The 15,218-nt window shown below is 45.4% G+C and overlaps 1 protein-coding gene across 6 annotated transcripts in view; it reads right to left on the reverse strand.

Annotated features, from left to right (window-relative positions):
- Nucleotides 1-15,218, reverse strand: part of LOC120828751 (FERM and PDZ domain-containing protein 4-like) — a 46,173-nt gene that overhangs the window by 6,175 nt on the left and 24,780 nt on the right. For 4 of the 6 annotated variants that reach the window (XM_078098209.1, XM_040192306.2, XM_078098208.1 and 1 more), the window contains exons 2-13: nt 11,155-11,277; nt 8,050-8,201; nt 7,049-7,151; nt 6,330-6,375; nt 5,857-5,961; nt 5,525-5,632; nt 4,384-4,515; nt 3,616-3,735; nt 3,097-3,233; nt 2,617-2,743; nt 348-437; nt 21-203 (exon numbers count right to left, since the gene is read on the reverse strand). In XM_078098209.1, coding sequence (XP_077954335.1) covers nt 21-203; nt 348-437; nt 2,617-2,743; nt 3,097-3,233; nt 3,616-3,735; nt 4,384-4,515; nt 5,525-5,632; nt 5,857-5,961; nt 6,330-6,375; nt 7,049-7,151; nt 8,050-8,201; nt 11,155-11,277 — 1,426 coding nt within the window. Of the gene's footprint in view, nt 1-20; nt 204-347; nt 438-2,616; nt 2,744-3,096; nt 3,234-3,615; nt 3,736-4,383; nt 4,516-5,524; nt 5,633-5,856; nt 5,962-6,329; nt 6,376-7,048; nt 7,152-8,049; nt 8,202-11,154; nt 11,278-12,318; nt 12,516-15,218 lie in introns of those variants that run through there. The other 2 variants (XM_078098206.1, XM_078098205.1) reach the window with 2 other exon arrangements.

The following is a 15,218-nucleotide window of genomic DNA, read 5'->3' on the forward strand; positions in this document are numbered from 1 at the left end:
TCAGACAGAACTGCGCTCACCCTGACATCCAGAACGTGCAGCTCCAGCCGGACGTTGGTCTCGTCCTCGGTGAGGATCTCGATGCGGTTGACGTGGCTGAAGTCGGCCAGGAGGGCCACCAGGTTGGTCCGGGTGTTGATGACGTGACTGATGCCGTAACGGGGGCCCACGAGCAGCGTCACCTCGGTCTGCTTCTCCCCCTGCTACAGAAAGCAGTGCGGATGCATAACAGAGTTAAAAGTACTAAAAAAACCTTATTATTTAAAAAATAATGAACATAGTTGGAAAACAAATCATGGAAGGTTTGGCAAACTTGTACGAACCCTTTCCAGGACTAAAGTCCTTACCAAAAGTACAGAGTTGAACTCCCTCCCTCCGTAGAGTCGGAGCTCGCTGAGGTACCTCAGGTAATGCACCTTGGCCTGCAACGCAGTCAGCTGCACAAAGGGAAGAGAAATACATTAGTAAGCAGTCGAAACCAAATCACTTCAACCTGTAATGACACATTTGACTTGTAATGTCAGGATGTAAAGCACTCTCAAGCCATACTGATCCAGACCACTGATTTTCCATTATATCCCATCATGTTATTTAAATCTGATTAAAGCCTAAAGCGCTGCTTCACTGCAGTTCTCCGAGCGCCGTGCTTGTGTGGACTTTTAGGGTGAAAGGGAAATTGTATTTTAGCATTAAATAATGAGAACTATACATCCAGAACCCTACATATTGTTACTTCACCACTTCTCAACAGAGCCGGTTATTTGTTTTCACACACCTTTTTGTATTGTTACGTAATTAGCAAGTTGGGCGTGCTTGTATTTCGGGAGCATTTTTATTGTGTAACGCGGTTTGTGTGTCACATATCACGTCCTTCATCACCACTTACAATAATCACCTTCTAATTGACTAACATGTTGTACATCCATCCGATGATGGACCTTCATTCAAAACAAGCGCCAGTCTAAAGGCTAATGGCATGTCTGACCTTGATCTCCGTTAAGCATAGTTTTGTTTGGGTGAAGTTCCCGCTCCACCAAACCGAGAGAGACGTTCCTTTTGGCGAAGGCTAATATGGGGCGCTGATGTTTTGTCAGTTCTTTGGTATCCCTCGGCCGTGCGTCTCGCTAACGATCAGTGGGATCGGAGTCGGCTGTGAATGCAAATGATTCGCCAGCACATCGCACTGCTCGAGGCTGACAGGGAAGAGATCGATAAAGCGCTCGTATGCCAAAGACATTTTACTGACATTATACACACACTCTCTTTAATGTTAACTACATTCCATGCTCCACTAATAGAAGCTGTGTTAGGTAGATTTCATTGGGCTTAGAGCAATGCTAATGTTGCCTTTCAGGTGACAAACGCAATTGTATTTTCCGTCATTCTGCTAAACATCCAACAAAGTTCTTCCCCCAATCGCAGAGTAGCACAGCATCTATAAATAAACTCCCATATGTCCTTGACATTGGTTCGAGATCCAAATATCTGCTGCCCTCAGTTGAAAAGAGGCACTGCTGCAAGTGAATGCATAAAGAACAAATCTGATTCATCCATGTGTGTGCAATATAGATATGAGATATGGAACTGAAGGATGAGACTGTCTGGTTAAAATTGTTTTGATCAAAATAAAGATACATAGAGACCTGAAAAACAGTGACACCATTGGGATATCATAATAATAAAAGAAATCTAGACTTAAAATGACCAAATTAGATCGCCTAAAGATCTGTAAACCTTAATAACTTTTTCTATTGTAACACGTATCCCCCTAGAAATGTGTTTTTACTCTCCGTCCTTTCCTACGTCGCTGCCCTGAGCTCATCTGTTACTACTGAAGATGTAAATCTTTAAAAAATAAGCTAAAATATATATTCACTTAAAAACAAACAAACAAAAAAGTAATTTTCCGAAAACAGCTGGGCTCTGCAGTTCTTAGATATGAGGAGTCATAACATCCAGCCGGGGTGAATACATATCTGGAGGGACAATTTATGGCGTCAGTGGGATCGACTCAGGATGAACTACAGGGCCCAAGTGCATCGCTACGACGCGCACTGTCACCAAGGGTTTTTAATCACAGTATAGCATTTCCTCATCCAACATATAATTCACTTTGGAAGCCCCCCCCCCCCCCCCTCCCCCCCCCCCCACCCACTCACCCCCCATATGTTCCAACAGTCTAACTGAGATTTACTTGTGCAGCTAACCTTATTTGCATGACAGCTGGTAGTAAATCACTTGCTTAAGTAAAAACTGTTTGCACGTTTAAACATGTGGAGACACTGTGAAGAGCCATTTATCCTCACATGTCAAAGTAAACGTGCGGGTTACAGTATGAACGCACGTCTCATTGAAAATAAAATGATATGCTGGAGTCGACAAGACGAGCGGGACACGTGCGTGAATATGAATATCTGATTATGCATTTGGCATTAGCATGCGTGGTCAGGCTCGACTCAGGGTCTCAGGTTGACAAGGGTGAGAACCTTTACAAGGTCACAACATGGCAGCGCTGCTATTTTAGGATATCACGTCACAAAAAAATGGACCCTGCGTGTGTGTGTGTGTCAGAAGTTTGCCAACAAGGGCAAAGAAAGACAAAGGGGGGCTGCTTACTTTTTTCCCTGGAGGCACGAGGTTCTGGTTGGTTTTTAGGATGTGCGTCAGAGCCTTCTTGATGTTTTTCTCCTTCATGCTGGAGAGCACGACGGGGGGCAGGAACAGCGGCAGACCCCACTCGTTTCTGTTAAGAGCGCATTGATTTCAGCAGAGTCACTCTGTCGGACCCGGGTTAAACGCCGTCAACAGCAGAAAGGATTCTAAGGTCAATGCCCCGTTTTCGATTAAGTCCCTTGCTTGTGCAAGTTATCAACACCCGTTTGTACGAGGGTTTTTTGCAGCAGGCCCAATGGATGCCATTTTTTTTCAGGAGAAAAGGACGACGAATCCCTAGGAAACCTTTGTGAAACCATCCCAGAAAAAGAGTCAGTTCTTATTATGTAGTATTGAGGGAGCAGCTCCAGGCTGTACAACAGTCTGACATTACAGATTATGTTTGGTATTGTCGAAAACACATCACTTTTCAGCCAAACTCACTGGATGTATTTCAGGGACACCTTCTGGCTCTGTCGGGTCGTCAGGGTGACGATGTACATCTGCAGAGCGGCCAGTCGCAGCGCCGCGTCGTACTTGAGCTCTGTGCCGAAGCGCTCCAGCACCACGTCGTTGCAACTCTACGGCAAAGCAGGAAGCATCGTTACACAAGGATCCCGTTTCAGCAAAGCTGAAATTAGTTGTTCCCAACCGTAGAGACTTCAGCTTCTGTCAGAAGGGATACAGTTTCAGGTCCCCGGTAAAGACCCGGATATACAAAATGATAAACTAAGGATCCGCTTTCCTTCTTTCAGGCTATTTTCATTTGAGTAATTATCACAGGAATTCTATGGTGAGGCAATCTATTATTCAAGAGAGTAGTTAAGACAAGTTGTATTTGCAGATTTTATTCACAAATTAAGATTTTTGTCATGACAACATCCATTTTATAACTTGAGTACCATTATGAATTTCCAAAACCACATGCAGGGTTCACAGAACCCGTTTCAGGACTTGGCTCACCTGTACATAGAGGTATTCAAACGCCACAGCGTCCCTCCGGAGCAGCTCCACGGGATCCCTGGGCACGAAGCTGAGCCGGAAAAAACACTTCATCTCCTCACAGCCGGGCCTCTGGGTCACCTGGGGTCACGGACAAGGTGGGAGACACGCAGGGAGAAAGAGATACAGAAGGGTCACAGATGAGCGGGGTGGAGAGATAAGTAGAATATTTCCATCTGACATGTATTCAAGCATTGAAGAACCAGCATCAAATATAAGTAATACTTCAGGATTACTTAGGGGTTACATTCCGAGGGTGGTGACTGTAACGTATTAAAACCACAGATTTGGTTATCTGCCTATTAGTTTCTCAAGACCACCCCGAGGCCGGTATCATCATTCTAATTTCGGTTGTTATTTCATGAAAGATTTAACGTGGTCGAGGGCGTGACTTAGTTTTTTCCTCTGTTGCACCCGTCACTGAGATTGACACTCGGCTGCATTACGGTGAAGTGAAGGATGCTTAAACTGCCGATGCGCTTGCCAAGTGCAGAGCTCCACATCTGAATATTACAGTTGTCCTCCTGTGATCTCACAACCTCATTAGAATGGAGTGGACACTGTGTGTGTGTGTGTGTGTGTGTGTGTAATGTGAGCTGTCGGCCCTTCTGTGCCAGTGCTGATAAATGCCACCGCGGTCCAGATGCTTTGTGAATACTAAGCAGGAATTTGTGTGTGTTTGTGTGCATGTCAGACAAAGAGAGTGAACGCAGAGGAAACATCTCTGACCTGAGTAAGCATCTCCTGCTCGTGGAGGAGAAGCAGTTTGCTTCCAGAGCCTTCCGTCCTGTGCTCCAGCACCAGGGAGAAGTGCTCGATGCATTTGATGGACAGCTTCTCTTGCAGGGTCAGAATCACGTCCTGAAGTAAATACACCACAAGTTGTTTTTTTAGTCACTTAAAACAGATAAGGGTGGGATATATATCATTCTTCAACAGAAACCCGTAACGTTGAATTAATAATCTCAGGGGACAAAATTGTTAAATTATCTCCCATTTATCTTTTATATTAACATATATTATACTCCAAGAGAAATAAATGTTTCCCTTTGTCTTCTTTTAGAGAATATATATCATTGGTATGTGGACCTCGTATCTGCAACCGTAATCAAATAAAGCCTCTTTATAGCATGCTAACACAAGTTCACCAGTTAACGGTTTTATCTCTTGCCATAGCTCTTAGTTAGCTCTCATAATTATGTGGATGTTTACCTGAACAGGTTTTTTGATAATTTGACAATGGAAATAAAATGTAAAATAATGCTGGTGTGTAACATTATGAGCTACATGATGACCGCAACATATAATAAGTATTAAGCATCTTCTTTAAAGCTTAATTTCTGGATTTTTCTTTTTCAGTCATCAGACAAAACATAGAAATTTATTGACAAAAGTAATCATTTCATCAAGGTCATCTATGGAGCAGTGTGGGTTCCAATGGCCTACGCGTCTAAGGGTTAAGAGGATAAAGTACATTTTATTAAATTACTACAGACTTGGTCACTCAAGCCGTGTGTGTGTTGAGGGGGTGGTGAGCCGCTCGGATCACACCCATGTTAATACTAGGCTTTCATTTTAACACACACACGCTTACCAGGTGAAGACCGCTGAGGAAAGGAGCAACTCAGCTCTTTTACTTCCTAGTTTACACGCTCGGAGCCACAACTGAATCTACGCTCTTCGCCACCTCGCCTGAATAAATGTGCCGCCCCAACAATCTGAACTCAAGCAGTGATTAAATTCCACAGTCGGTATGCATCCCAGAAGCACTCATTTGCACTCCGAACAAACTTTGTAATATTAGATGCAGCAGGGACTGCTAATCTCGCAAAGTGTGCCTCCGAGGGTTGGAGCACACAGAAACCCGCACCTTGATAGAAGTGCTGCTGTCGAAGCGAAAAGACTTTGTCTGCCCGTTCTCCAGGTAGACCTTCAGGACATTTGGCATGAACAGAAGCGAGTTGTCCTTCACCAGGTTCTGCAAAAGGATGAGTACCATCAGCCTTTTCATCCTGTTCATTTCACGTCCTTCTGACACAATACGGGTGATGTTTAATACGTGAATGGATTTTATTCAAGTACATCGATGTCATGATGTCACTCAACTGTCTGTCTTACGCGGTAACCATCTATCATTGCGTATATAGGTCATACACAAACGTGTGTGTGTGTGTGTGTGTGTGTGTGTGTGTGTGTACTGACTGGAACCTGGCCGTTTATAATGACCTCCTCTGCAAAGCGCACTTTGACCGGATTGGACTTGAGCATGGCTTTCTTGGCTGCACTGATGAACGCTGATTTAGGGGACTAGGAGGCAACGGTCCAAAGAGAGAGACAAGGGAGGCAAAGGGGGAGAAATAGACGGACAGATGGGGGGGAGAGAGATGAAGAGAAGCATAGATAAATACATGCACAACACAAACGAAAGGGGGGGGGGGGGGAAACAGCGGCTTGCCACATTAGCTGTACATTGGAGAAATCAATACAATTTCATTTTTCAAGCGAAAGGTAAAGAGAATTCAAAAAGGAATGTTAGCAACTAACCCGAGCATGAAACAGAGGACAATCAAAATGTTTAATATCTTAATGTATCGATTATTGTGATTGTTATTGTGACACATTGCACATACAGAGTGATCCTTCTGTGATACAACCCTTGTTGCTGATCTACTCACAGGATAGGGTTGAACGACAGTCAACACGATGGATTCTTTGCAGCTCCTGAAGCAAGAAGCAAGAACGAGGACAATGAATTACAAAGGAATGATGGTGAAACGACTATCGCCGCCAACAGCGATCGACAGATAAGCGAGAGGATCTCGATTAGCACGGCTGAAATGGACTCTCCGCTTACAAGCAAACACGGATGAACACGGACGAACAACTAACACACACACTCATTAGATCCCATTTAAAACTGTGATATCATCTGTGATGATCAAGATGAACTGAGTGCATCAAAATAGCAGAAAGCTCATTTTCAATTCAGAATTTGTATTCATCTGGATGGTATGCAATGATGAAGATGCTTGAGTGATAAGCACAGGTTTTAAGATTTCCAAATGATAATGACTGTTTTGATAAAGATATACATTAAACTTGCCATTTAAAACAGTTTTGTGTCTTATGTTTGATGTGCGGATTGGAATAAAAAAACACATACGGTTTCAGAGTCTGTGCATGAAGCTTTGGATTTAATAGCTTATGAAAGGGTCAGACAGACAACTAGTGCTTTAGATTGAGGTTATCCATAACCTTCACAAAAGGGTTTTTCGGGGGAGAGATTATCTTATTTCTCCACGAAATCCCTCACGTGATGAACCTGAACTGCAACAGCTTGGATTCTGACGGATCACAGCGCCCCTCCTCCCCCCCCGAGGGTTTCTGTAGTCACCTAACGAGGTCGATGACTCGTTCTCTGGGCGCCGATCCGACGGGTTCGTCGTTGATCATGATGATCTCATCGCCTGGCAGCAGCTTCCCCTCCGACGGACCACCTAGGCGAAACACAAACGCACGCGGGCCGTGGTCGATGACGGCGCACATCGAGAGTTTTTCGCTCCGTCAGCCAAAGTCTGGGAAATGAATCAGCCGAGGCTGAATGGACGGTGCATATCAATGTACCAGCTCGCGGCTCACGTGGCCGTGTCCGACTCCTGACACATGCATTGATGAACTGCCGCGTCCCAGAGCACATGCTGTATAATATACAAGGGTATTTGCCAACAACTGTCTATCCAATATTCATTGTTTCAACTGATTGGTTATTGAGATAATTTGTGTGTGTGTGTGTGTGTGTGTGTGTGTGTTGGCTGGCGGCTGGTAGCAGTAAATACACTGTGGAGAAAGAAAACTCCACATTCATTTGTGTTTATTGTCTTCCTTGCATGGTGTTAATTAGCCGTAGTTGTACAATCAAACAAGCCAAAAATCTGCTCGGCTTGCTTCTCAACGATCCCTACGGCGACTGTTTGCAGTGACAGGCGCGCCGCAGACACTGAGGAGGAACGGATAAAATCGCTCGGAGCAATCTTTCAACATGCAAACCCCTCCGGACGTATCAGGCCTTGCTTTCCAGCTTGTTAGTTAATCTTCTCTCAGTTGATCTATCGGTATCGTATGTTCAGTGTTGATGGTTCAGGCAATGAATACTGCTTTTCTAGCCGTCAGTCAAAAACGCATGCAGTTCAGTGCAGCAGTTGGAAAGTGAGTCACACAGGAAGGAAGGCTACATTGAACTTAGTCAAGGTGTATTAATGCACTTTAAGTGAAACCACTTGGTACTGGCGCAGGATAAACAGCCAAAGCCACGCCCGGTACGAGCGACAGCTTTGGTCGACATCTTTCTGGGGACTGGTGTATTGCAATGATCTACCTGCCCTTACAGAGGCCTACCTGGTGTTACAGAGCGGACCACCACCGGTTTCTCGCTTCCCGCCACGAAGCCGAAGCCAAGGACCGGGTCCCGTCTCATCTCCACCAGGCGGGGGGCGGGCGGGACCCCGTCCAGGTGGACCTCCTCCAGGGAGCTGCACTGGGACACTTGGCTGGGAAGAAGGAAAAAAGGGGAGGAGTATGAGTCAGCACATTGATTCTCTTCGACAAACGATTCAACGTTTAATCGGCTGAACCGCCCTGCAGTTTAAGGGGGAATCAATTTGATGATTATAATATGAGTGGACATTAAAAATTAAATCAATCCATTCATTCCTAAAATAGAAATTAGTTGTAGCTCTGAAAGAAAACATTAAATTGGGAGCGGATGATTTGAGCCATCCAATCAGCTGCTCAAGAATCAGAGCCCTGGCTCAGGTTTGGGCATTAGCACAACATGTTACGCTTTAGAGCTATTTATAGAGAGCACAGGCCGGAAGAGCATAAAATGCCAAAGATCTCAAATCTGAAATCAATTTGGTTCTTGCATCGATTCCGAAGTCTGCAGACTATTCTAAATTAAAGTGCACCAATCATTGAAATCAAGTCAGTTATTCAAACTGAGTGCGTAAAGCCAATGTCACATTACCACAATGTCATGTATGTAAATGCATGCTGAACAATACAAATAGTGAGTCTACAAAGACATCTTCGCTCTTTATCAAGTCATATTTACCCCCATTGTCATTCTCGTCATTGGCTATGTAACTCGTCTGTTTTTTCAAATGTAAAAAAAAGCGATGTTAGCACAGGTTAATATTAGGGAAGTATCACATTGTCCTTTTCTTCACCTTAATGCATGTTACTCCATCTCTATTTCCACCCCCCGCCTCCTTCCTTCACAGCTCAAAACGCTCCCTTGGCAGGCGCTGCTTCCTCGCTGCACATTAGTTCCCGCACGGGCCGGTGTGTCCATTGTCACCGTGCCAGCGTCCATTCTAAACTGGCTGCCTTTCCCACTTGCACTTTCTCATAATTTATCACATGAAAGGGGGGAGGTTATGGACTAAATCTCTCTGTAATAAAGCATGTTCCAATCTGCGATGGGGGCCCGTGTTCTCCGTTAGGGTCAGTGGGTATTAATCCCATGGGAAGGCAGAGCTGCTATGGCATGAGGGTCAGCGGCAAGCTCAACCCGAAAAGGTCAAATCCTCTTGTTGTTGCTGTGCATCATGAAAGTATGGGACAATCACGCACACAATGCAACTCACCGTCACGCTCCTGCTTCTTGTGAATTTGAATTGTTCAAGATTTTTTTATCACTTACATTGACTGAATTTGTTCTCAATTGTTAACCGCTGATTCACATTATCAGGATGGAGCACTGATGACATGCATGAGTAGCGTCTCATCTGTATGGGATTATTTTAAGAAAAAGCCCAGTTACTGATGTTACATGCTAAGTATGTTTACCTAAAGGGGTTGAATGCACTTATCGAAGGTCACTTGAAAAAAGGCCCCCACTAAATGTCTTGACATATGAATGTAGTGATTACTGTTTGATTATCGCCCATTTTAACACGGGTAGATGAAATCCAGCGTTCTGATTGGTTGAGAGTGAGTGACGGGGGAAGTGCATTATTCAGCGATAATGTACAGTTGCTGTCGGTTTTTAGCTCGATGGCAATCGTCGAAAACAGACCGGAAACCCCACAAATGATCGGTTTCATTTGTCATGAAGCGACGTGAATGAATGAGATGGTGCGAGATCTTGCAAGGAGACCTAATGTAGTTTGTATTGGAGGGACTATTTTTCTCTAGGCTACTGGAATGCGATACACAACGTTTGGTGGCTAATACTATTTTGTGCTGAAGGCTGCTGTTTACTTAGTAGTTTATCATTTCGCCGGTAACCGTATTTAAGGGCCCGAACTGTTACACTATTGGACAATAGTACAGCCTGGATAATCTTAAGATCACACACCACAAATATGTTTACTCAACACACACTGTAAAAAAAATGATGTTCAATGTCAAAGGGTTGGAACTGATTTCTTATTTTCTTTGTTGTTGTTTTTTTTCTAAATTCCCATTTGATTCACAATACGTGCAAATAAATACAGCTTGGCAGCCCCACTACAGGGAGTTGAAATTCACACATGAGTGGAGAATGACAGTGACAAACTCGCTGTTCATGTTTGCTGAGGTTAGGGGACATATCTGTCCAATAACTCGGCTTTAGTCGCTCTCGGGCTCTCTTGTCTTTACATCTCGCAGAAATCCAATCAGGACACTTGATCTGTGTCACCTCCAATAAAGCCAACAGCTTTTCTTTTGGAACAAGGCCACATATACAGCAGTCTCCCGTGTCATATGTGACTCCCCATCCAGAGGAGGGGGAGTGAAAAGGAGGAGGGAAGGGGATATGCAAGAAAACAGAAGCATAAAGGGATCTATCAGAGGATGCACGGTACTGTGTGTCGGCAGGAGAGCCGGAAGAAAGGAAACAAGACCAGACAGGATTGAAAACAATCCCAGTGTGCCAAGTGGTTAATTTGATCAGTGCTGCATTTGTGCAATGAAGAGCAGAAAACCAGACACGGGAGAGCACAGACCAAAGGAGGGGAATTGATGTCTCGGGGGTTAAAGCAAAGAGGAGTTCAGAAGACAAGAATAGGTTGGAGAGAAAAAGGAGGTGGCCGAAGGGAATAGATTAATCGATAAAAAAAAAAAAGGAAGCGACGAAATGGTGAAAACACTCCAGAGGGAAAGTATCAGCGAGAGAGAGGCAGTGGATAAGACAGCAAACAAGAAAAGGAGGTAAAGAACCAACCAGACATAATGCAGCCATCATCATTTCATTCAAAGAGTAGTTTCACCGCCACCCAAAGCCATTTGTGCATCCAAAAAGTTAATTGAATCACAGTAATAATCCCACACATGACACTCAGAGCCTCATCATCTCTATGTAGTGATTAAACGAGGTAGGTATAAAGGGCGGGAGTCGTGTTAACAACCTTTGAGCCCTGCACTGCGACTAATAACGCTCCTACGGGGATGACTGCACATCACACAAACACACGTGATCACATGACATGCGGATGTTTATGACCATGCTGCACGTACTTGGTGAGGCAGTCCCGTCCCTCCCTGGCACTGCTCATGCTGTCCCAGCTGTATGGAGGCCCCTGCAGTCCAGCCCAGGAGCCTGGGCCAGGGGGGGGCCAGCCGGACATTTTGTTCTTATGGCTGAAACATAAAGGACGGGCAAAATGAGCATTTGATTGTCACACATGGCCAAAAAATTTGTTTTATCCAGGTGTTGTGAAAGGTAATTGAGGTAAGTGAAGAAAACATTCACTTGATTTCTACGTAGTTTGCATTTTGTTGAAAAGAAGGATTGTTAAAGGACCAGTATCTTCATTCATAGCAGAGTGAACCTGTTGAGATCATTTTTAAGAACCTAAAAGTCTCTCATTCCACCGTCCCATAGTGACTTTTAAGAAAAACAAGCTATTAACTTAAATGAAGCTACCGATTATTGTAATAGCTCCAACACATCTTCAAGTTGGAAGAGAAGATCCACAGGGAACGGCACTCATACATAAACATCCCGGCAAATGCATCTACTTAGACTATTCAAGAAAAGAATAGTCTATCCCGCCTGGATAAACCGCTCAGGGACCCTCTGGTAAGAGCCCTTTCGGCCCAATTAGCGTGACCTCTCGTCCCTCTGTGTGTGTGTGGCTTGCTTTGTGCAATCAATCGCGGTCAAATTAGCGCACCCGTTGGCCCGTTGATGGCCGATCAATGGCCGCGCGTACGACGAGAGAGCGCTGTGAAACCTGCACGGGTGCGCCGAGGAGAATCACTGATGCGACGGCCGATCCGGTTACCGCAGATTGCTCGAACGAACGATGTCTCCGAAGAACGGGGGGGAGGGGCGGGGGGGATTGAACAGGCCACCCTAATGAATCAACTGAAAATCAATCAAATAGAATCCACACATGCTACAGTGACTAATCACGCACAGGTTGTAATATACGAGTGCTGCATGAGATCATCAAGCCAGAGGAAAACGCCGCACCATATTGGGGTTATTTGGAGAACAGTCACTGCAGCCATCAACTATGAAGAGTTTATCATCCCGAGGTAATGCACAGCCGTGGTAGCAATGACTAGAATGATGGCATTTCTGTTACGCTGCAGGTGTACATCGGTCACGGCCCTTTCCTGCACTGATCACTGGGGCAAAGGCTGCAAATGCTTTAGATAGAAGAAAGAGCGTACTAGAGGAGGACGTCATCGCCGTAACAATCCAGCTGCTCGATTCCCATATTGTGCAGTTGATGGGCTGAAGACATCAGTCCGTCATGTCATAGCTCGCGGTGTGCGGGAAAAGAAAATGGGCTTTTAGAGACGTGCAAAAGGAGCTCCATCGGGGACCAGTGAGGCTGCTGGTGGAAGTGTCACAGCCGATCGCTCATCCTGCTGATCGGCTGTTGTGCAGAAGGAAAAAAATGGACTCGCCAGACGGTGGTGGTCTCACACCAAACACACATCATCCGTTCTTCCATTAACGCCCTGCTGCAGAGGAAACAAAATAGAAGGTCCTTTTCGGCGCCCGCGGGGCAGGGGGGGCTTTGGAGTTTGTTGCCGAGCGCACGCACTTCAGCCAGGACTCTCGCTCCTCGGTCATCCAAAAGACAAACAAAAAAACGCTGCAACTTCAGGAGCTCAACCGGAGGCTCTCGTGCTCAAACTGTACGGAGGCCGCGGCGGATCTCCAGGGTGCAACCAGACGCCGGTCCGTGTCCGTCGTGCTGCTGCTGCTGCTGCTGCTGCGGGGAGCAGCTTTGGTCCAAACTGAACTCAACTGCCGCGGCCTCGCCTCCTTTATCCCATAATCCTCCTCATCACAGAGAAAACAAATCCATGCTGTGTGTGTGTGAGAGAGAGACTATGAGTATTTGCGTGTATGTGTATGAGAGAGAGAGAGTGCATGTGTGTGTGTGTGTTTGTGTGTGGGGTAAGAGGCTTTTCAGAGAGCAACAACGTGTATGGAAACATCGCTCCATCTCTGAGCTGGAGGAAACTGACTCTTAAAGTTCACCTGGATGGCATTAATATTTTACTCTTCACTTTCCGTCCCATTCTGGTAAAAAAAGAAAAGAGTAATTTCTATGTCTACATGGGATAGAAAAGGGCAAAGCTATTTTCTACACGATGGAGGTCCTCCACATCATCAGCGTCACAGCCTGAATGCAAAACGCAGGGATTTAGATGGCGACCCGAGGCCAAGATGAACTGAAAGCGAGCACAAAATCAGTTCGCTCACAACAGTGAAAAGTGGCGGGGATGCTGCAAGCTCCTTTACACTTCATCTGGTTTTTTTCCCCTTTCCATGGTATTTTTTTAAAGTGCAAAAGGTAACTTGCTGAAGAATCCCTGTGGAGAAAGTCACAAACACAAAGAAGCATTTTCCCCTGCATCCCCATCACGAAAAGTTGCCTCAAACTTGCCGTCTCGACAAGAGACCTTTTCCACTATTTTCCCCCCGAAACTGACCCGTTTCCCTCCAACCTACCAGGGACTCGTGAATTCAAAAGAAGCCGATGCAGTGCTTCGTTCTTGCGCTTTCCTTTGATGGAAAGGTTCCTGTATTGACTTCAAAAAAGCATGTTTTCCTCCCGAATGATCAATGGATGACCCTCTCTTTCCCGCTGGGGATTGATCTCTCACTCCATCTGTCACCCACGCAGCACTAAAGCTAAACTTCATGACACAAGCTCAATCGATGCTTCGCGCCCCTCGATAAAAACGGGCCGACAAGAAGCATTTTTCTGTCAACGTGGAGCACAGGAGTTGAGGATTTTGTCACTAGTTTGTTAAACATAGTGACTCAGGTAGAATAAATTAAGAGGTTTCTATGTAATGGATTTAGGCACATTTTATCTTACGTAAGGGACTGATTTGAGGTGCCGCCTGGACAAGTCCTGCGCGGGCCTCAGCGTGGCAGATTTTCTTTTGCAGCGACGGTTTCGATTACTCATATTGATGTCAGACCTCCCCGATCACAGAACGCACACGTCCCCCAATCGCCGACCCCACGGGTGCGTGGTTATTCTCCCACATGCGGCAGCGCTGATTCCGATTGCTCGCGTCCAGTAGAGTAATCCATCACAGGGTTCAGCCGGGGGGAAATGCTTACAGAACTATACATATGAGCCTAATATGTAATAGTCCGCCCCAGCAGATTACAATCCCCTCTTTCTCGGACATTTGTTACATGTCATCAGTAAATAGGATTGCTTTCCATAGAGAAATTCCGCCACTCGAGAGCTGCTAGAAATAGTTGTTTTTGAGTCCAATGACTCAATGGCCAGAAAGGACGATGCTCTCAAATTAAGGGCAGGAACAGATGTTGCACGTAAAATTCATTCTTTTGCATGAATGTCATCAGGTCATCGCGTTTATGGCGCTTTTCTATCTGGGACTTTTCTATCTAACCCACTCTGCCACTGAACCGTTGAACACGCAAGCTGTCTCAAGGTCTCCTCACAGGAAAGCGACGAGCAGAAGGGGATCCGAGTCGCTGGTGCATGTCCGCGCTGATCTCCACCAGCCCCTTTACTTCACACAGTTTGAAGTGGGATTTAAACAAGACGCGGATCCAGCCAGAAGATTGAAGCAGTTTAAATGTGCCATTTCAAAATATTCAGGCTTGACCTTTTTCTAAAATAGACCACACACACACACACACACACACACACACACACACACACACACACACACACACACACACACACAGGCTTGTAAAACGCCTCAAGATCTTTATCAAGACTGACTGGCTTTGCACAAAAAGCGAAGCGCTTTAGCCTACATTACAACAATGCTCACAACAGCCATCGTCAATTCTCACCACTTCACTCTCAGCGGAACAACGAGGGTAATTAAAGCCCCTCGACTTGTTAGAAGCCCAGCTGCCGAGTGTCCTGCCTGCTGGTGGAGCGGAGGGACCCCTCTCAGCCTCTACCGACATGTGGGTTAAGTGGTGGGTGGAGTCTCTTCATTTCAACAGGTCAGCTGAGTCTATAATAAATAGTGTTCATTTTAAAGTGCTCTAAAATGACTGAAAATGCTTTTGCAAGATTGACTGAATAAAACAAAGTTTGTCATCTAGCGGGACT

This window comes from Gasterosteus aculeatus, chromosome 1, assembly GCF_964276395.1.
Source record: "Gasterosteus aculeatus chromosome 1, fGasAcu3.hap1.1, whole genome shotgun sequence".
NCBI classification, from domain to species: Eukaryota; Metazoa; Chordata; class Actinopteri; order Perciformes; family Gasterosteidae; genus Gasterosteus; species Gasterosteus aculeatus.